Source organism: Lynx canadensis, chromosome C1, assembly GCF_007474595.2.
Source record: "Lynx canadensis isolate LIC74 chromosome C1, mLynCan4.pri.v2, whole genome shotgun sequence".
Lineage (NCBI taxonomy): Eukaryota > Metazoa > Chordata > Mammalia > Carnivora > Felidae > Lynx > Lynx canadensis.
Genome location: NC_044310.1, coordinates 110,024,537 through 110,045,434, shown reverse-complemented (window position 1 = coordinate 110,045,434; position 20,898 = coordinate 110,024,537). Strand labels below are relative to the sequence as shown.

General features: G+C 54.3%; 1 protein-coding gene across 1 annotated transcript in view; it reads right to left on the bottom strand.

Moving 5' to 3' along the window:
* Positions 1–13,393: 13,393 nt before the first annotated feature.
* The window catches only part of HS6ST1 (heparan sulfate 6-O-sulfotransferase 1), a 46,147-nt gene continuing 38,642 nt past the window's right edge, over positions 13,394–20,898 (bottom strand). The window contains exon 2 of the mRNA XM_030325779.1: positions 13,394–16,921. Coding sequence (XP_030181639.1) covers positions 16,213–16,921 — 709 coding nt within the window. The 3' untranslated portion in view covers positions 13,394–16,212. The remainder of the gene's footprint in view (positions 16,922–20,898) is intronic.

Here is a 20,898-nt window from a genome sequence, read left to right as displayed (position 1 = left end):
TGTGCTGACAGCACAGAGCCTGCTTGGGATCCTCTCTCTTTGCCCCTCCCTCGCTCAATCTCTCTCTCTCTCTAAATAAAAAACTTAAAACTATTAAGAAAAAAAAAAGAGTCGGATGCTTAACCGGGTGAGCCACCAATGTGCCTCTGGGTGTGATTTTTATCTACACCTAGCAGTGTTGGATAGCTGATGAAGTTCAGCTGGGTCTGAGAAGCTTGGAGAAACCACGGGACATGGATTTGTCAGAGGGTTTGCACAGAGCTGTGCTGGATACATGCAGAACAGGAGCACGCAGGCCCCGTGCAGCTGGCAACAGCCCTCTGCTCTTGTACGCCCTGTGTCCACAGCGAGAAGCAGCCCAGTCTTCCAGTGGTTGAATGTCAGGCTACCCAAAAGCAGTTGCACAGCGTGTGTTAAAATTAAAATCCATCTATGTTCAGGCCCAGCCATCGTGATAGAAATAAAGCGCTGTGGATAAAATCAGCATCGGCCACAGAGCAGAGCACAGTGTCCGCCCCTCTGCCAGGGATGGCTGAGCAAATGACAGTCATCTGCACCTGGAACATTAGGAAGCCACGACAGAGACTGCACGAATGCCTGAGTGGAAGATTCCAGAGGGATTTGTAGAAGCTGAGTGAGAAAAGATGCACAAAGTGTGGGACAGGATCCCACTTTGTGAAGCAAACAAACCAAGACATATGGATAGATGTACGAAAGTATTCGTATGCATATATATGCTTATTATCAAAGGAAAACAGATGTTTTTATGTAATTAAAGGTGTGTTTACCATATGAGGAAGGCAGAATGGGATTGCAAGTGGTTCTGTTGCAAGTTTAATGGCGGCAACCATGTTTTGTACTCATCCAGTCTGTGGGGTCAGGCGCTTCACAAGGGCTCCACTGGACACTTTCCACTTGGTGTCAGATGTCAGCTGGGGCCACAGTCATCTGGGCTGGTGCGCCCACATTCCAAAGTGGTGCACACACATGGCTGGCTCGTAGCTACAGGCTTTGGTTGCTTTCTAAGTGGGCCTATCTATGGCACTGCTTGAGTATCTTTCTTCATGGCGACTTCTAGGGCCAGAGGGAGAGAGAACTGTTGTAGCCAGAAAGTAGCCACAGATAATAGAGAATGTGTGTGGCCATGTTCCAATAAGGTGCATTGACAAAAATGGGCTGTGAGCCAGATTTGGCCCGTGGGCTATAGTTTGCCGACATACAGCCTTGAGGTCCATGCTTAATACTCTGGCTTTTCCTCAGAGCCACTGTAGGGTCTTGAGCAGAGAAGTAACTTGGCATGGCTCAGAGCAGCCATGTGTGGATGACACATGGAGGGTCTAGAGGGAAGCCAGGACCCAGGGAGGAGGACTGTGTCATGACCTGTGGGACCAAGGTGCTGGTGTTGGGACTTTGAAGCTAGATGCAGATTGATTGGTTGATTGACTCACCGAGAGGGAAACACAAATCAAGATACCTCATTAGCCCTCAGACCTGTGTGACCATCATGAGCCTGGGGCCAAGGAGCTCCATGGTGGGGGTGGGGGTGGGGGTGAAGGTCGAGTTGGCCACTCTTGAGTGTGATGGGGTAGCTGAGGCTGGAGGTAGAGGACCACCTTTCATAGGAGTGCACGCCAATTCTACCCGAGACGGAGGCCACGTATTTGTGTGTGGAGGGGGCCCAGGGCCAGGAAGCCTGAGGGCAGAGGGCTGGCCTCCCAGGAAGCTGCCTGTGGCTTTCAGCAGAGTGTGTGGAAATTTGTGGGGTCCAGGGAGCAGGGAGGCCACTCCTGCAGGGACTGCCCATCGGTGGCCCTCTGCCTCAAATGGTGATCCCTGACATTTGGTACTTCTCTGTAAAAGCAAATATGTACACATGCAAATAAAAATGTGGGATTTTCGATTCAAGCTAGTGACTCATGTTGTGTAGCTGCTGGTTAGTGTTATGTTTAAGTGAAACTACAGATCCAGCATCTCCCTCCAACTTCTGAAAATTTTCTAAGGTGCATAAAGCGAGAAAGGTTGAAAACTGACACCCATACACCCACTACGTAGATTCAACACTCCGCTTTCGCGCCAATGGTGGCACACCTGAAGCCCGTCATTTTCTCTGCTATAAATCTTCCTCACTTCCTTCTCTGCCTTTGAGTCTCTGCCAAAGCGCACTTGATGGTGGCTGGCCCCCTTGAATGGCAAACTCTGAGTAAATCACCTTTGCCTGTTCTCATTTGGGTGGTCTTTGTTTATTTCCACAATGGGATTATAATGTTCTTCAGAGTGAAAGCTATGAAGTGAATCTACCTTGTAAAACCAGAGAAGAAATTGTGGTCCCCATATTGGACCCAGAGGCTTGGAAGATAAGAAGATGTTGTGAGTGGAGTGGGGGGGTGGGGAAAGGGGCATGATTTGGGGCTGGCAGTGCTGGAGGGCCCCTACTCTGCCAGGCCCGGCTGCAAGGGTATAGAGCTGGGCTGGGGAGGCTGTGCTCTGTGGACATTTTACTTGCCGCTCTCCAGCCCCATCCTGACTGTCCAGAACAAACCCCAGGCTATGTGGGCACCATCTGTCTGCTCAGACGCTGTAACAAATACCACAGACCGAGGGGCTTAAACAACAGAAATGTATTTCTCCCAGTTCTGGAGGCTGGACATCCAACATCAAGGTGCTGGCAGGGTGGTTTCCCCTAAGGCCTCCCCCCGCTGGCTTGCAGATGGCCACCCTCTGCCTAGGTTCTCATTTGGCCTTTTCTCAGTGGGCACGCATCCCAGTGTCTCCCCGCCCCCCCTTCTTACAGGGACACCAGACCTCCTGGATTAGGGCCTCATCCTTATAACGTCTGGAAAGGCCCTATTTCCGAATACGGTCACTTGGGAGATTAGGGTTTCAACCTATGAACTTGGGGGGCACATAATTCAGTCTATAACAGGTACCAAGGGCAGACAGCTGCTTCCTTCTAGAGGGAGGGAACAACAGCCCCAACGCATCCACAAGCAACCCACCTTTGGAGGACTAACCACTCACTGGTTTATTCTCTGCCACACCCCTGTTCACAGGTTGTCCCACTCCTTGCCTGCAGTGGCCACTGTCTGTCTCTGTCTGGAGTGGAGGTGACCCTGTAGAACATGTGTTCTCACTTTAGGCTCATGCTGGGCCTCCTAGTGGCAGTGAACCCTGAACCTGTGTGCATATTTTGTGGGGACGTGCGTCTGTGTCTATTCCATTTTCCAGGGCGAAAACCAACAGCTTTCACTTCATTCTCTGAGGCATCGGGTCCAAAAGACAACATTGGCCATTGCTCTTGGTGGCAGGCGGGCTGGGCCTAGATCTGGTGACCCAACATAAAACTCTGAAGGGAGCACGGCTCTGCACGGGACCCTTCAGCATGCCGTGTGGCTGAAGATACTGTCTCCTTGTCTGTGGTACAGAGACATCAGGAACATGCCCACTCGTCACATGCAAGGACCCTTGAAGTCCACCTTCCATCTTATTTTGTCCTCCCAACAATCTGGGTACCAGGCAGGTGCCTTTTCTAACAGACGCAGATTTCAGAGGAGGAAACTAAGGTTATAATTGGCCCAAAGTCATTCCTCTGGGAACCAAGACCTTCTGGCTCTTGATCCAGGGGCTCCACTGCTCCCCACTGCATATAATCTATTTCTTTTTAGTTTATTTATTTTGAGAGAGAGAGAGAGAGGAGAGAGAGAGAGAATCCCAAGCAGGCTCTGCACTGTGAGCACAGAGCCTGCTGTGGGGCTCAATCTCATGAACCATGAGATCATGACCTGAGCTGAAATCCAGAGTTAGATGCTTAACCGACTGAGCCCCCCAGGTGCCCATGCATATACTCTTTAAATAAGCTACTTTGTTTGGCTGGCCGGCAGGTTTTGTCTATATTTCAAGGCACATTTGGAACTTATGAGTCCAACTCTACTTCATGTAACTTATGAAGTATTCGTCCATTTCTCACCAGAGAGAGGCCAAAAGCTCACCATCTGGATCATAATGCTCACACTTTCAAGCCAAGAACAGAGCACTGATTTCAAGCACCAATTCTCAACCTTGACAGTCCATAGAGAGAGGAGACTACATCCTATTTGAAAACCTGGATGCCTGGGCCTCCCACTCAGGCTCAACCTGAATCACAGGCATCCCTACTTTTATAAGCTTACTATGTGACTCAAATAGACGATAAGAATTAAGAACTGATGATTTAGGGGCATCTTAGTGGCTCAGTTGGTTGAGCATCCGACTTCAGCTCAAGTCAAGATCTCATAATTCATGAGTTCAAGCCCCACATCGGGCTCTGTGCTGTTAGCTCAGAGCCTGGAGCCTGCTTCGGATTCTATGTCTCCCTCTCTCTCTGCCCTTCCCCTGCTCACTCTCACTCTGTCTCTCTCAAAAATAAATAAACATTAAAATTAAAAAAAAAAAAAGAACTGCAGAGAAGTTTTGAAACTAAAGTGAAAACAGAAGAATAGTGAGTTTGCAAATTGATCTTTATGTTTCATATATTTATATATATTTAGGGTTAGTATGGTGTCCTCATGATGTCTCAGGCTCCTTTTATCACATGGCTTCCCTTCCCAGGATCACCTCATTGTCTAAGATGGGTGCTAATGCACCAACCATCACATATGAGCTCCAGGCAGCATGATAGGAGAAAGAAAGGTGAGGAACCTACCCTATCCCTTTTAAGGAAGCTTCCTGGAAGTATTATATAACATTTATGCTTACATTTATTTGGCTGAAAAGACCCCAAAATACTAACCAAAAAATAAATAAAAATTAATAATTTAGATTTTATTAAAATTGAGAACTTCTCTTCATCAAAGAATTCATCAAGAGAATAAACAGCCAAGCTAAAGACTGGGAGAAGACATTCAGAACACATGCATCTGACAAAGAATATCTATCAAGAAAGTATAAAGAGGAGCGCCTGGGTGGCTCAGTCAATTAAGTGTCTGACTTTTGATTTTGGCCCAAGTCATGATCTCATGGCTCGCTGTCAGCGCTGAGCCTGCTTGGGATTCTCTCTTCCCCTGTCCCTTTCTCTCTGCCCCTTCCCCACTCTTAAAATAAATAAATAAACTTAAGAAAGGAAGATGTAAAGAGTTCTTACAAATTAATAAGAAAAAGACAACCCAATTTTAAAAAATGAGTAAGAGATACATTTCGCAAAAGAAGATATCTCGATTGCTCATAGGCATCTGAAAAAATACTTAACATCATTAATTATCTAGGTAATACAAATTAAAAACCATCTGAGATGCTGTTATTTAACTGGTAGAATGACTAAAACTGAACGAAGGTTGCCAGGGATGGGTAGCAATGGAAATAGACATCCTCTGCTTATGACGGTGAATGAGTTCAAACACTTTCAAAAAGTGCAAGTTTGTTATAAAGTTACGATGTACTTTTAAATGGCCCAGAAATTCCACTTTTTGCTATTTACACAGGAGAAACGAAGACATAAACAATTTAATAGCAACTGTTTTTATAAATAGCTAAGAGTTTGAAACAGCCCAGTGTCCAACAAGAGGAGAATGGATGAGCAGATTATGGAACAGTCACAGGTCAGAGACATTAAAAGAACAAAGGTCCACTGCTGTGGGCCATGCTTTCATCAGGCCCAGCTTTCTGCACAGCTCAAGACTCTGGGCCTGGCCTATGATCTTCTAGCAGCACTTGGCGGGCGTACTCCCTGAGTTGAGGGAACTCAGAGCTCGAAAGGGCTCGGTCCGCTGCAGCCAGCCCCACCTTCTCCTGGGACTGGACTCACCCAGCCAGTGTCTGCAAGGACTTGCATGTGACACACATAACACGTAACACATAACACACATATAGTATAAACTGTGCATAGCAAATAATTTATAGCATGTGCACATGTATAGCATGTAACACAGTGAATAATATTGCAGCATGTAACACACATAGCATATGGCATGTATCACATGTGACACGTAATAGAGTAATGCTATATGCTACACACAGTATATAACATGCACATAGCATGCGGCATACACACCACACAAACACGTACACGCTTATAGCACATAACGTACATTGCGTCTAACATGTATAGCATGTGACATATGTGGCACAAAACAGGCACAGCAAGTGACATAGACAGCATGAAACACGTGGAACAGATACAGCATGTAATGTGCACAGCATAAGCCCACGGCTATGGTTTGCCCTTTCATGAGGGATGTCTGCTTTGGATGAGCTGGCCTAAAATGGGAGCAGCTTTGTTAGCGGGCGTAACCAGGCTTGGTTTTCCCTTCCCCTCCCCCTCTACCCTTTCTTTCCTTCCTGAGAAGAGGTCTGAATAAGCGGGGGTAGAGAAGGACCTTTTGTAATGCGACTACTGCCCCAGCGGCCCCAGAGGCTCCTTCTGCACTAGTCTGGGAGCCACGCAAGGTGGCCGCTGCTGGCATCTCCACACCTCTGGCCGCCTTGCAGGCCTGCTCCCAGAGCGAGTATGCGAGGCGGGCTGGCTTTCCTCTCAACAGCCTCCAGGGGGCCCCACGGTGGGGGAGAAGCAACACAGGAGGTGGGCGTCTGGTGGGTGCCACCGGGTCAGGGTCTTCTTCAGGTTCGTGTCCCCAGAAGCAGCCCTGGGTCAGGGATTCAAGCGCAAGCAGCATACCCAGGTCGTGATCCCAGGAGGAGGGCACGTAGGGGTCACAGCCTCTGGGACCCTGGGACCTGCATCCCTTCCTTCTCCAGCTCCAGACACCGTGTCCCCGGGGAGTCCAGCAGCTGTTGGCTGCTTGCCTCTGAAATGGAATCCAGCCTTCCTTTTACAGCGGGAAAACACATGCTTGATGAAGAGTTTGCCTTGAAACCGCTAAGTGGAGGAGCTGGAGATCGCATTTCCACACTGGTTACTAGGCTGGGAAGCTCAGGACCCAGTGATGGCCATGGGTGAGGGTAAAAGGGGGGTGCGCAGAACTGCCTGAGGGGACACACGCAGAGCCCCTTCCTTCCTGATCCGCCAAGAAGGGAGCAGAGGCGGGCTGTGGCAGGAGCCTGACTCGGTTCCCTCCTGTCACTCCATCCTGTCTGAATGAGGCCCCGGGGTTGCCCAGCCCTGAAGGGAGACCAAGCCCCTGCAGGAGAAGCTGGCCAAGTACAGCTCACACCGTGGCCTTCCAAGGAACAGGTCCCTTAAAGGAGCTGTAGAAAGGACTGAGGGAAAGGATCGTGGCCGTCTGGCTTCTCGCCCAGGCACTCGGTTAGATGGTGCTGGCTTGGTGAGGGTGTCGTCAGTCCTCTCTCTGGCAGGGGGGTCAGGCACAGGGCATCAGGAGGGCCGGGGCCAGAGGCTGGGTGGCCCCAGCGGTGCTTGCCGGGCTGTGCTGAGTTGGTGTTTGTTGGCAGAGGGAGGCAGCGAGGGCTCTGTCCTCACCCCAACTTTCCCAATGACTGTGCCTGAGGTCCATCTGTATGAACACGTAAACTGTTAGAAAGCTGAAGTTCCTGGATTCCTCCAAGCTGAGTCCCACCCTCCCTGTGTTCCCTGAACTCTGAGAAAATCACTGTCATGAACGTACCTCTTATCTTCCATTTTGCTTTTGGGTTTAGTTTCAGCCAGCTGTGTTTTGAACAGGTAATTTGTTCATGCTTCAAAATTCAAAAGGTACAAAAGGGTACACAGGAAAGAGCCCCCGCCCTCCGCATGCGTATGAGTCAAGAACATCAGGGGGCAGTCTTGAAGCAGTGCATCCCCAGGAGTGTCTGGAATGGAGGTGCTGCCACTTGGGTTGCAGACTCCAGCTGGGTTGCCTTTGCAGAAATACCACCTGTAGTGGCTGTGCCATGTAGCCCGTTGTTAGATTAGGTTCAGGTGAGAGTGACAGAAACCCCAGGCAGCTAAGAACTTAAGCAAGGGACATGTTTATTTTTCTCTTACACATCTTGAGGTAGGCAGCCCAAAGCTGGTAGGGTGGTTCCATAATCATCAGGAACCTATCCTGTTGCTTGACCATCCTCAACACGAGGCGTCTACTTCATGGGCCAAAGTGGCTGCTTGACCTCCAGCCATCACATCCTCATTCTAACCATTAGGTAGGAGTCAGGGAAGAAGAAATGTCCACTACTTCTCTTTCAAGATTGTGTCCCGAAGCTGCAAGCATCATCTCTTGCATACCATTGGCCAGAGTTTAGTAGTGTGGCCACATGTCATTGTGAGGGGGCTGGGAGCATGGTCTTGATCCCAGCTGGCTGTGGTCCCACTGACACGTGGAGGTTCTATTACTAAGGAAGGAGGGGAAGACAGGTATCGAGGGACAGCTGGCAGGCTGTCCTGCGATGCCGGAGTTTACGATTGTTTTTTCTTTGAGACAGAGGTAGCATGAGTAGGGGAGGAGCTGTGCTGCCAGCACAGAGCCTGATGTGGGGCTCGAACCCGCGAATTTGGCATCATGACCTAAGCCGAAACCAAGAGTCAGACACTTAGACTGAGCCACCCAGGGGTCCCCAAAATCCTTTGAAGTGAACAAATCACTTTCCACATGGAGTGCCAGCTGAAAACCAGCAGGACCTCCAGGCCACTTCCCGAGGGCACCTCTCAGCATGCTCGGGAACAACAACGTGAGAGTGATCCAGGCAGGTCTCGGTTCCTCTGGACACCTTAGTCCCCTGGAAGCCCTTCTTGCCAGAGCCACTTAGAACAGCCCTTGTGAGTGTGGCTTTGTCACACAGCGGGCCACTCCCTGGAGATAGCTAGGCCTCTCCAGGCCTCTCCAGGCCTCTCCCTGGAGACAGTGCCACTGTGGATCTCTTAGGCTCATGTGCTGGGCTCCTCACAAACCATGTTGTCTGGAGCTCCGGGCTGAATCCTGCCTCCTGACTCCTGGGGAAGGGCGGGCACCACCCAGAACAAAGCAGACTGCCGAGTCCCAGCCGCAAGGCTCCAGGCCGGCTCCCTCGAGTCTTAGAGAGGCTGCGTTCTGAATGCTTGGCTTTATGTTTGAGAAAGAAAAGTGGCTTCTTTCCCTAGGCTTCCTTTCACTGAGAAGTGTCTAGGGTTTTGATGAGCTATAGAAGGGGGTGGGAGGACAGGGCTGGTGAGGACAAGCCCATTAGAAGGGAGGGTGGAAAGCTGCTGGGGGCACTGGGGTGAGGCGCCTCAGGAAGAGAGGAAGGGGAAGGCACCCTAGGTCGCAGTGCTCTGTGTTCACGGCCTTTGTTGGGTCAGGCACTGGAAACATAGTGGATGGGCTGAGAGCAAAGCAGAAAGGGGGACCATGCCCACCCAGCCTGCTTGGGACCTCAGAGCCATGCATTTGCAAGAGGGGGCTGCTGCAGGGGAGTAGAAATGGCTGTGTGGCAAATTTAGACAGAAAAGCAGGCTTCCTGTGGCTGCTGGGAGGGTAACCTGTCTGGTGGGGGTGGGGGTGGTAGTTAAGAACTCCTGCCTGCTGTGGGGATGGGGGTCCCTGCAGCACAGGGTGGGGGCTGGAGAGTGGGGTGACAGTGCTGGGAGAACTGAGGGGGGTTCATCAGCAGATCACTAGAGGGGACACACTGGCTCTCGGGAGGGGTCTCTGTGCCTCACCTAAGACATGAGGCTAGATCCTGTGTCCTGACCACCCTGGCCACCCTGCAGTGGAGCTGGTGAGGAAAGAGGCTGGCTGGTCCTGACCAGGGCCTGCTGGCCCTCTTGACAAGATAGCTGGGGGACAGTGGAGGGGGAGCCTGTGTGAGCACCCTGCCACTCATCACTTGGGGATAGGAGTGTCCTCTGGGCACCCAGAGAGGAGGGGAAGCAGAGGGGGGACAGGGAGAGCCATAACATGCTGGTTCTAACCAAGAGACACTGTTAGCTTGAATGGACAAGTTAAGAAAAATTTAACCCATGTCAGAGGGAATGGAGACTTGAAATCAGGATGTGAGCAATTTCTTTATAAAAAGCATGTTTTGGGAAAGGTCTGGGCAGTGCCGTGTAAATTCAAATTCCTCCTCTGAGCCTGCCCAGGAGCCTGGTCCCACCTAGAGTCTAGGGCCACAGCCAAGAAGGCCCCAGGACTGGGTGGGCTGTGCTGGGGAGGGAGGGAAGTGAGGGGTCCAGCAGGGATGGGACCAGGAGGGTCTTTGTATTTGTTTGGCAAGTAGAGAAGGCAGGGTGGGTGACTCACCCAACTTCTAGGAGCAGGAAACAAGACGGCGCTGACCATGTGGGGATGGATGGGGCTGGTGGGCAGGGACCTGGAATATTGTCACGGTCCTTTAGGGAAAGAAAGGGAAAGGAGAGAGCAGGCCACAGTAGAAGCTATAGCCCTTGTGGCTTTGCTCTTTGGTGGGCAGCGTGATGGGTGTGACCGAGCTGGTGGCGGGAAGGGTCAGGTCTCTGTGCACCCTCCCCTTCTCTGAGGTCAGAGCTGGAGCTGGGGATGATGGCCTAGTGTGTGATGTGTTCTGCCTGGCCCATTTCACAGAGAAGGGCTGACAGCAGGTCAGTGGGCCAAGTGGAGTCCCAACTCTGATCTGACAACACGCAGTGCTCCTGAGAGGTTCTCTGGTGCAGCAGCGGGGACGGGACCCAGCGCCAGCTCCTTGTAGCAGGGGGGTTCCTGGCACGGGGGGGGGTGATGCCCTTCAAGCTAGGCCATGTTGAGGGGGCTGGGTGCGCACCCTGGTGCACTAAGGCAGGAGGATTTCGTGGGGAGGGGGCTGGTCAGCCAGAAAGGCAAGCGTCCCCGTGACACGAATGGATACAGCTCCCTCTGACGGCCTCCTAGTCTCGAGGTTCATGCTCCTGGGTGGGGACTGTGGGCTGCCATCCCCTTGGGTTGGATTTAGCCCTCAGGGAGCCCGTGTACTTGGGGCTGGGAGCACATGGGCTTCTCCCTGTGCCACTGAAAAGGGGACCGTGACCGGGCGGAGTGAGTAGGGATGACTTTCCTCCAGGAAGAGAGAAGAGGAAGCACGCAGGCCCTGGGGCAGGATGAGCTCTAGCCAGAAGGTTTTGGGGTGAGAATCCAGGTTTTGGGGTGCGAATCCAGGTAAAGCACGTGAGTAGCAGGCCCACCCCAGGAAGTGGCTGCTGTTGGTCATGGCGGGTGTGTGAAAAGGGGACAGCAGAGCGGGCAGCGGTGGGCTGGATGGGGTTGGGTGGTAGCTGGCCACAAGGAGGTGGGGGGCTGCTCTGAACCCAGGAACCCACAGACTGAAGGAGCCCGGTAGGACCTGGTGGGACTTGTGGGAGTGGCAGGGCTACAGCCTAGTGCAGGAATGGGGTGAGCAGGGCAGGGCCCAGGAGCCTCCCTAGCCTCAGGCTCAGGAAGGCTTGAAAGGGGGCCTCCAACTTTAAATAACTCTCATCCTTGCGGGGAGGTATTTCCACGACTGACTTTGTCTGATGAAGACCCTGGCCCCACATTGCACAGTGGACACGTCCATCCTGTATTCCCGGATGGGGAGCCAGCCTGCAGACTCCAGATGAAATGTTTAGGGAGGGCCAATTCCAAGTTGTGTGTGGGGGAAGGTGTGTGGCTTGCTGCACAGGTCTTTCCACACTGGGGTTCCGGGTAGAATGCTTCCCTTGCAGGGACCCTGTTACCAAAGAGACACTCCCTCATGGATTCAGATGGTCAGCAAGGTTGGGGTTTGGATCTGAAGGTTGGGGTTTTAAGGGTTAGCCGTGTCTGTCCCTCACCCTCTTCCCCACGTGGGAAAGCTCTGGCAAGCAGGTGGCAGCCACTTTGCCCCCTGGGAACTAGTGGTGCCCCCATCTACTGGGTTTCTGTCCCACCTCTCAGTTGTTCAGGGGCTCCTCTCTACAGGCAGCTGTGGGGGAGGAGGCCTCAGCCTCCCCTCCCCGCCCCTCCCCCAGTTCTTCCCCGACAACGACGATGTGGACAGGGTGAGGTAGGAGTGTCCAGATACAAATTCTGGCAGGGGAGGAAAAGGAGACCCCCTTAGGCCCACTAGCTCCAAGGTACATTTTCTAGGGTTTTCCATGTGACAGTCACTGGGAACTGACAGCCTACTGGCTCTCCCCAGGACCCTTGTGGAAACGCAAGGTCGGTGCACTAGGGCCCCAGCTGTAACACTGTCCAGCAACAGCTGGCCCCCACAACAGATTATTTTCCTGAAGGCAAGGCAATGAGCTGACTCCTTTTATCAGCCCTGTGGTCTCACTGAGACCTTGGGCAAGGGCCCTCCCCCCCGTCTCATTAGAGAACTAAAATCCATCAGGGCTGGTGGCCAAAACCACCTCACCTGTGTGGCATTTGTGCCCAAATGTTTATCTTTTTAGTTTTTATTTTACAGAGAAAGAGAGAACTCATGAGAGAGCAAGGGGGAGGGGCAGAGGGAAAGAGAGAGAGAGAGAGAGAGAGAGAGAGAGAGAGAGAGAGAGAGAGAATATGAATCCCAAGCAGACTCCACGCTCAGTGTGGATCCCAATGCAGGGCTTGATCCCACAACCCTGGGACCCTGAGCAGAAATCAAGAGTGGGCCGCTCAACTGACTGGGCCACTCAGGTGCCGCTGAATCTGATCATGAGAGAACCATCAGACTGATGCAGACATTTTAAGGGACAAGTGGCCTATGTTAAAATGTCAGTGCTAAGAAAGGGAACAGGTGGGCAGTGCAGGCTGGGTCTCTGCTTGGTGAAAGGAGATGGGAGAAGCAGGACAGCTGAGCAGCGCACAGTCCTCGGCTCACAAATAAGACTTTAGGACATCGTGGGCACAAGTAGGAAATTTAGACAGGGAATGTATGTTAGCTCGGATTACTGTGTTTATGTTAAATTTGAGGAGATGATAAAGGGTTGAGTTTCATAGCAGGATGTCATTCTTAGGATGTACGTGCCTGAGTATTCTGAGGACTGCAACTTATTTTCAAATATTTCAGAAAAACGTGAGTGTATGTGTGAGTGCATACACACATATCTGTGTGTACTCGTGTGCACGTGTTTGCGTACAGAGAGAGCAAGTGTGAGTGCAGGACAGGAAGACGCGACAAAACGTTGACCTAGGTAAATCTAGGCTAAGCGTTTACGGGTGTCCATGAACTGTTCTTTTGCCTTGTCATCTGCAAATCTTTCCAAGTTAAAAGTGAAGGAGGACGAGGTCACCGAGAAACACACGGTGTCTGCGTTTCTCAGCCTCACTTTAAGCTGGGCTCCTGTTCTCAAGTGTTGCAATTAAGGACCACTAACCCCTGCTTCGTGGCGATGACAGGTCGACCTCTTCCTTTTGCAAAGGGCTGCCTCAGGGAGAAAGTGCGTGAACTCCTCTCTTCCTGGCTGCCTGCACCTGAGGGAGCCCCCGCTCCCACGTCCATCCCCGTGCTTGGATGCTCATTTTGAAAATCAAACCCAGAAGGTCTGGCCACGCCACGCCGGGCGGATGGCTGTTACCACAGACCACAGCACACCCGAGGCTCCTTGTCAAGGGTTTATTTCATCTGCTAACATTCATTCTTGACCTAGACAAAAACAATTAGATGATTATGACTTGCTTTTCCATCATCAACTCGTTTTTCTTGTATGAATAACCAAAAGATTTCTTCTCAACACTTTTTTCTTTTTTTTTTAATAAGAAGCTATAAATAAATAAAGCTTTAAACGCTCCTGGGTTCAAGTGAAACACTTCCAGTTCCCAAAAAGGTCACAGACTCATTGCTCAGACAATTTTGCTGTCCCTGTTTCCTCCTCCAGGAGGAGATGTTGCAGGTCTGTGTGAGGAGTGGGTTGTCTGCTCACCGCATGTTGCCTCTGTTTCCTCAGCCCTGTGCAGAGCCGCTGGGTGGGGCACCCCTTCAGTGGAGCCCCGGAAGGTGGTGGTGTTGGAGGAGGCGCTAGAGGCATGAGGAGCTTTCACCTCAATGCAGGTGGCCTGAGCAGAAGTGCCGGACTGGAGGCGTGAGGGGCCGAGGGGCACTGGCACCTGGTGCTGTCTCTGGGCGCCTTGGCCTGGGTGCTGGCCCCCCATGGGACCGCTTTCCAGATGCAGCAAAGAAACCAAGGAGAGACCCGTGTTTCCGTGTGAATTGGGACAACGGATCATAAGTTAAAACATTCCAATATGTACAAAACAGATCCTACACTCAAGGGGGCACACACAGGAAGCCCACTTCAGGAGGGCCGGGTGCCCAGGGGTTCAGGCAGAACGGGGCTGAGCTTTCCACCAGGAGGTGGAATTGACCACCTCCTGATGAAAGCCACAGCAAGCCCCGAGCACCCCACGTGCTTGTCCAAGACCCCAGAGGTCTCATGAACATGTCCCACCCTCCTCCCTGGAGCACGACTGCCCCAAAGGATGAATGTCAGAACAGATCCCCCCCATGCTGACCTTCACTACCCCTTGAAAGAACCACTACACCACTTGGGCACTGGCCTGCTCAGCCTGACGCACCCACTCTGCGGGGTGATCCTGGGTAGGTGTGGTGCCCATCCCAGCCTGCTAACCACTGCCCTTGGACTAGAAGATGAAGTGGTTGGTGTAGGAAGCAGGAGGTATGGGCACCATAACCTTTGCCAGGCAGGCAAAGACTAAAAGCTACTTCTTCCTGGGTACCTCCCATTTGACAACACTGTAGTGTTTCCTGTGCTATTGAAGGTTCCTTGCTTCCACACCTCTGGGGTGGCTGAGGAGAACCTGGGGCAGGGAGGAGGGCTCCTGGTAGAATCTGCCCTCGAGGCTGCTGTCCTCAGCAGGCTGGCCGTGGCCCTCACTGCCCTCGTGAGGGAGGCTTGTAGCCCCCAGGCACGTGTGGGTCCTCACCTGGAGAGAGAGGGCACTCGTCCACCTTGGGTGTGGGACACACATTTTGATCCCAGAACCCAGGGCCTCATGTGGGGAGAGTACCCCCAGAGAAGACAGTGGCCTGGCCTCCTGGAGCACAAGACAGGTAGGGCATGGGGGAAGTGTCTACAATGGATATGGAAGATGGCTTCTCCAATCTGCAGGGCTGCCAAGAACAGGGTCTGACCTGCTTGTGGTCAGGGGTTGGGCAAAGGGAAATGCAGGGAGAGGCCGGGGTGGGAAGGGCTGTGTATCTGGATACTAGGAAGCCACTGAGAGCCATTTCTTCCAACTCTGATAATCTGAAAGCCTGAGTCCCCTTCCCTGGCCATAGCAAACCACTGTGGCCCCAAGATATGATTCATGGGCAGCAGGTACAGTTGGCTGTGTTCTAGCCAATGGAGGCTTGATTGTACTTCTGCACATGTGGTTGTGGGAACAGTGGGGCATGAGCCCCGAATAAATGTCTAAGTGATGACCCTGGGGCCAGGGATAGTCTTACCAAATCTCAGAGGGTCAGAATGGTAAATGGAGCAGGGGAAACTTTCTGCCTGAGCTGGTCTGGCTTGGTGGCCCAAAGGCCAGCTTGGGTGGGGAGGTACATAGACACAGGTGGTAGCATCCTTGGACACAGCCTTCCCACTCTTTTCTTACTCTCTGTCCACAGAGGGGGACAGTGCACGTGGGCCCATCTCCTTGCAGCCCTTCTTAGCCTGAGGACTGTGGGAAATGGGGGGGAAGGGTCCCAGGAGGTGTGCTTTGATCTCCTGACCCAAAGCAAGAAGCCAGACTGTGTGTTTTGACCTTGGGCCAGAGAGAGAGTGAGCTTCCCAGGGGCAGGCCAGAGTCTTCTCGGCTTCAGGAGGGGTGGGCCCTGACCATGAAGATGGGTGAGCTAGGAGCTCCATTCCTGAGGACACCTCAAGGGGCTACCTTTCTGCCCAGAGAAGGGGCTTCACTCAGGCCCAGGGGCCCTGGGGCCACTGGAGGCCAAGGGGCTGCCTGGGTGGCCTGATCCCGGAAAGGTGCCTGGAGCTGGTGTTGGGCCCCTGCTGGCCTGCAGGGCAGAGAGCCAGCAGGTGTGCACAGTCGGGGTGGGACGCGCTCCTGGCCCAAGTCCGATCTGCACTCTCTGCCGTTTCTTGTTTTTAGACCTTCAGCTGGCCGCCGTGCGTGAGCTGGGGCCAGGAGAGGAGGGACAGTCCTGGCCTGCGCAGGCCTGCCTGCGGCATCCCTCAGGCACGCTTTCCTCTGGCCAGGGGGTGGGGGCGGTGGTTTGCACTGGCAGATTCCTCAGACCCCGCCGGGCCGCCACGTCCCCACTCCCTGACCCTCACTCAGCACATCTACCTTCTGGTGAGCGCATCTGGGACCCTCTTCCCACCAGAGTTCCGGTGGGTCAGTCCGTGTGTCTGACCTCACCCCCCACGGGGCCACCCCCCACGACCGGCCACCACTACCACTTCTCGATGATGTGGCTCATGTAGTCCTCAGTGGGCACGCGGCCCGGCTCCTCGGCGTCCTCCCGCGGCAGCGCCTCCTTGGCGCGGTGCAGCAGGCGCTCCTCCCGGCTCTTGAGGCGCTGCTCCCTGCGCTCCAGCTGCCGCTTGTACTGGTACCGCTGCTGGAAGAGGTCCTTGGCATAGTCGTAGAGCTGCACGTCCAGGTCATTAAGCTCCTCGATGCGCCGGATGGTGTCCTCGTCCACCTCCACACCGCCCGCCCGCGTGCTGTTGTACTGCATGAAGGGCCGGATGAACTTGAGGTTGAACGTCCGCTCGAACAGGTACTGCGTCTTGCGCTGGAACTCCGTCAGGCCGAAGAAGGCCATGCCCCGCAGGTTCTTCTTGGCGCTCTCCAGCAGCAGCTGGGCCCGCTTGCCCTCGGGGATGAAGGACAGGTTGTAGCAGCCCACCAGGCTCAGGTCGGCCAGCATGCGCACCTGGCGGTTGTTGGCCAGGTTGTAGGGGCAGTCCATGAACTCCTGCAGTGTGCAGCCCGACCAGTCCGTGCCCTCATAGCAGGGTGGCAGCTCTTCGGGCGTGGGCGTGCGCCCATCGCACATGTGCAGTGACGTCTTCCAGGTGGCCCCCCGCTGCACGTGCCGCCACTCGCTCAGGTAGCGGGACACGGGGTCTCGCAGCAGGGTGATGTAGTAGAACTTCCTGTAATGAGATAGGGACAGGGGGTAAAGTGAGGGCACAAGTGCGGGGGGGGGGGGCAGTATCTGGGGGCCATTTGGCGGTGAAGGAGAGAGGAGGCTGGAGCTCCAAATCTGACTGCTTTGGGTCCACATCGTGGGACTTCAGGCACCTCTGATACCAATTGTTACGTTTAGTTCTCCAAATGGCGATTTCTGAATGGGAAGCCTGGGAGCTAAGATGTGACACAACCTGCAAAGGGCACCACGGTCACCATCATGTCTGCCAGGTGTGACTATCGCAGGGTCCTGCAGTGCCTGGCCTCAGTGCCTCCTGAATCCTGGCCCAGGGGCTTCCCCTGGACCCCAAGGCCATCCTCCTGTGTGCTCCCTCCTTAGGAAGGACAGCCTGTCTTTGCCCTGCACTGGGGCAGACCTGCAGGAGCCCGTGCTCCCGGGGACCAGAGGCGTAAGGAAGTGCTCACAGCAGCAGGCTGCATGTGTGGGCCTGCTCAGGGCCTCCCACAGGCCCACTGCACACCTGCACCCGTGGAGGGCGGGCACCAGTAGACCACTCAACCCGGGACCCCCAGGTGACCCATAATTCATAATTATCTTGTCTCCCAGGAACTGTCTCCACCCCAGGAAGTCAGGCATCCCTCAAGATGCCACCTCCTTGTGCTATATGCAAGGGGCGACCATACCATTGGAGAAGTGACTCCCCATGTAACAGGCACATCCCTGTCTAGCATGATGACTGGCCTGATGTCACCAAGACATAGCGGGCAGGGGGGCTTCCAGATGTTCCTGTGACAGGCGTGGTGTGTGGTGGTCAGCCCCAGAGAGGTTCTTCCTGGAAGCCTCTCCTCCAGGGCTGGCAGAACCGGCAGCCTGTGCCTGGTGGGACGTCCCAGGCCAAGGCAAACCAGGCCTGGGGCAGGCAGCAGGAGCCCCCTGGGCCCCACAGACCACTCCAGGGGGGAGAAGCTCCAGGAATGCCCACCCCCACCCCCCTCCAGACAGCAGCACGGAAGCACATGCACACGAACCCCTCCTTACTGAGGCCCAACAGGGGCACCCGACTAACCCACTATCCCCCTTGCTAACCCCTTGGCGAGCTGCATAGAGCACCTCGGGGGGTCTGCTGGCAGCATGCTGATCTGACTGCACATCTCCCAGGGGGCCCTGGGGTTGGCAGGGCGACTGGCAAAAGCAAAGGCAGTGGGGTACCTCCACATGTCCCCTCAGATGGAGGAAGGGACATCTAGAAAACTGCAGGGTGGCATCTTCATTAGGGAACTTGGGACCCCCAAGCAGAGCCTGGGCAGGGGGATAGTTAGCCAGTGGCTGGGGGGGCAGGGACCAGATGAAGACTGGTCCTGCAAAGCAGACTGCTGAGGAGGAGCAGGGCAGGGACTGTGCCACCGGGAGTGGGGTGGTGGCTAAGGCAGACAGCAGAGAGAGCACCTGGGCAGAGGGAGTCAGGGACCCCTTTCTTAGCAGGGAGTGGAGAGCAGGAAGGGCATCCTGACTCCCACCTGTTCCCTGAAGCCTGGGTTCTAGTCTGTTGTCTCTGCTCAGGTCCTCCTTTGATCTGGAAGCACCCTCTGCCCCTTCCCACCAATACTGTGCCCCAGCCTAGGCTTCCAGCCTCTGCAGGCAGCTCACGTTCCAGCACCTGCAGGGGGGAGCCCTGCACCCCCACACTGGACCCCAGCTCCTGTGGAACACACCGTGGTGATTCTTGCTGCTCTTGGAAGATGAACAAAGGGCCACCTGCACCCTCTGTGACCACTGCACCTCCTTCCAACCCTCCTGCTGGCTCCTGGGGAGAAATTGCAGGGCCTTAAGCTGTGTCCTCTTTCCTCTCTGCTTCATCAGCTGACTCTGGCTCATCCTACAGACCTCAGACAGCGCCACCTCCCAGGGAAGCCATGAGGTAGACAGGGCTCCCCCTTGGGCCTCTGTCACAGCAGGAACTTAACACTGACCTCTCAGCTCATTTGACCAGAGCCTCCCTCAGGGGCGGGAGTGGGCAGGAAGGAAGCTGGCTCCTGTGTGTGTGCTAAGCTGGCTCCCCAGGGTTGAGACCGAGATGGATCCAAGGATCGAAGACAGAATGTGCCTCAAGGAGGTCACCTCACGTAGCACCTTCAGCCCCTAGTGGATGAAACCAAGCCCGGGAGGTTAAGCAGTTGTCTGGAGGTCCCCAATGGCTTTGGCAGTAGGGTGGGGTGAGAGGCCAGGACAAGAAAGGTCAGTTCATTCAGGTGTCAACTTTGTAGGAATGAAGTATAAGACATTTATAAAGCCTGACCATGAGAAGTGCTTCTGAAGAGGACAAGACAGACAAGCAGACACAAAGCAATAAACACAAGGACACACCCGGAAACATGCACATAAAGAAATGCATCCACTGCTCTCACAGGTGTCCCAGAGGGGTCTTACAGGTGTCCTTAGGCCCCTTTGGGAGGCTGAGGGCTACTTGGACCTCCTCCCATTCTGTGGGACCCTGACTCCTCATATGGAAATGGGCCAGTGTGGTAGTTCCTCCTGGACACAGAAAAGCAGAGTTTGAGGTGTCCACTGACACAGAGGCATGTCCACTTGGCCCCAGCCAAGGCCAGCTGGGGGTTCAACATGGCCCCAAAGATGACCTCTGAGGGCAAGAACACACTGTGCACACAGAGCACCAGTACCGTTCCCTGAGTGTGTCCTCAGCCTTCAGCCTGGGGTCCTGCGTCAGCACTGCCCTCCATCCCACCACGGGGGTGGGCTTGGGGGAGCCCCAGCTCCTCCCAGACCCTCACCGGTCCCTGTGATGGGACCAGGACTCTCAGCCCTGTCACAGCTGGTGCCTGCAGGTCCTGGGGAGGCCGGGTATGGATACCCCTGAAGTCCTTGGCCATTAATCTCTCTGACATGTTAGCCAGAGAGGTCACGTTCACTCAGTGACCTATAGCTGCCATCTGGACAGCCAAGGCTGATGGGAGGCCTGCCCGCCCACCTGTCCAGTCCCTCTGCTCACAGCCCAAGAGGGTGTAGGGCTTGCCCAGGGTCACATAGCAGGTCTTGAGGCAGGATGAGTCCAGGCTGCCTCCTCAGAGCCCGTGGTGTGAACTGCCTGGGCCTGGTTAGACAGCTGGGCTTGTTCTGTCTGTCAGAGAGGCCTGGGTATTGGGATCGCTGAGGGGTCTCTAAGGGTACAGTCACTGCTGGTGTATCTGGCAGGCTCCAGGAGATGCAGACGAGTCTTCTGGTCCTCAGAGCTTCCTGGTCATGCTCTGTGGTGAGGCCTGAGAAGCTGACTCCCCTGGGCCCCTCGAGCTGATGCTGATCTCACAGCCCTGTGTTCCACATGGGTGCTAAGAGGAATGGCTTCTCTCCTGGCCCAGCTGGTACAAGTGGGGCTCACCCATGCTAGGGTGACTGGGAAGGGTATCAGGATGGAACATGTGGTGTCTTCTCTGTGCAAGACATTGCCATGGCCTGGGCACCCCCCGCCCCCATTTCTGTCCCCCAGGCATAGCCAGTGGTGGAGAAAAAGGGCTCAGGCAGATTCTGGAGCCTGTTTGAGGGGCTGGCTACTACCCAGCTCTTGTCTGGACAGTGTGGGAGCCGCTGCAGCAGATACACACACCCGTGGCCTGTCAGCCTCTTCAGGAACTCATGAGCCTGACGCCCACCTCCACCTTGCCCACCCTGGCTGCTACCATGACACTGCAGACAGCCCTGCCCATAGGCCTGTATCCTGGCCTGCTCCCAACTCCCCTACTCTGCCCTGTCTGTCCATTACACACACTACCAGACACACTGGCTGTTTATGTTCTGGTTTACTGTCCGATGAAAAGAAGGTATGAAGGCATTGACAAGAAGGCATTGACAGAAGGCAGGGTGTGGTGTGGGGGTAGAAGAACCCCCTGATCACCGACCACACCCCACAAGATGTGACCTGATGTACACTCTGTGAAGGTGCCGAGGGGCTCACGGCTCAGGGATATG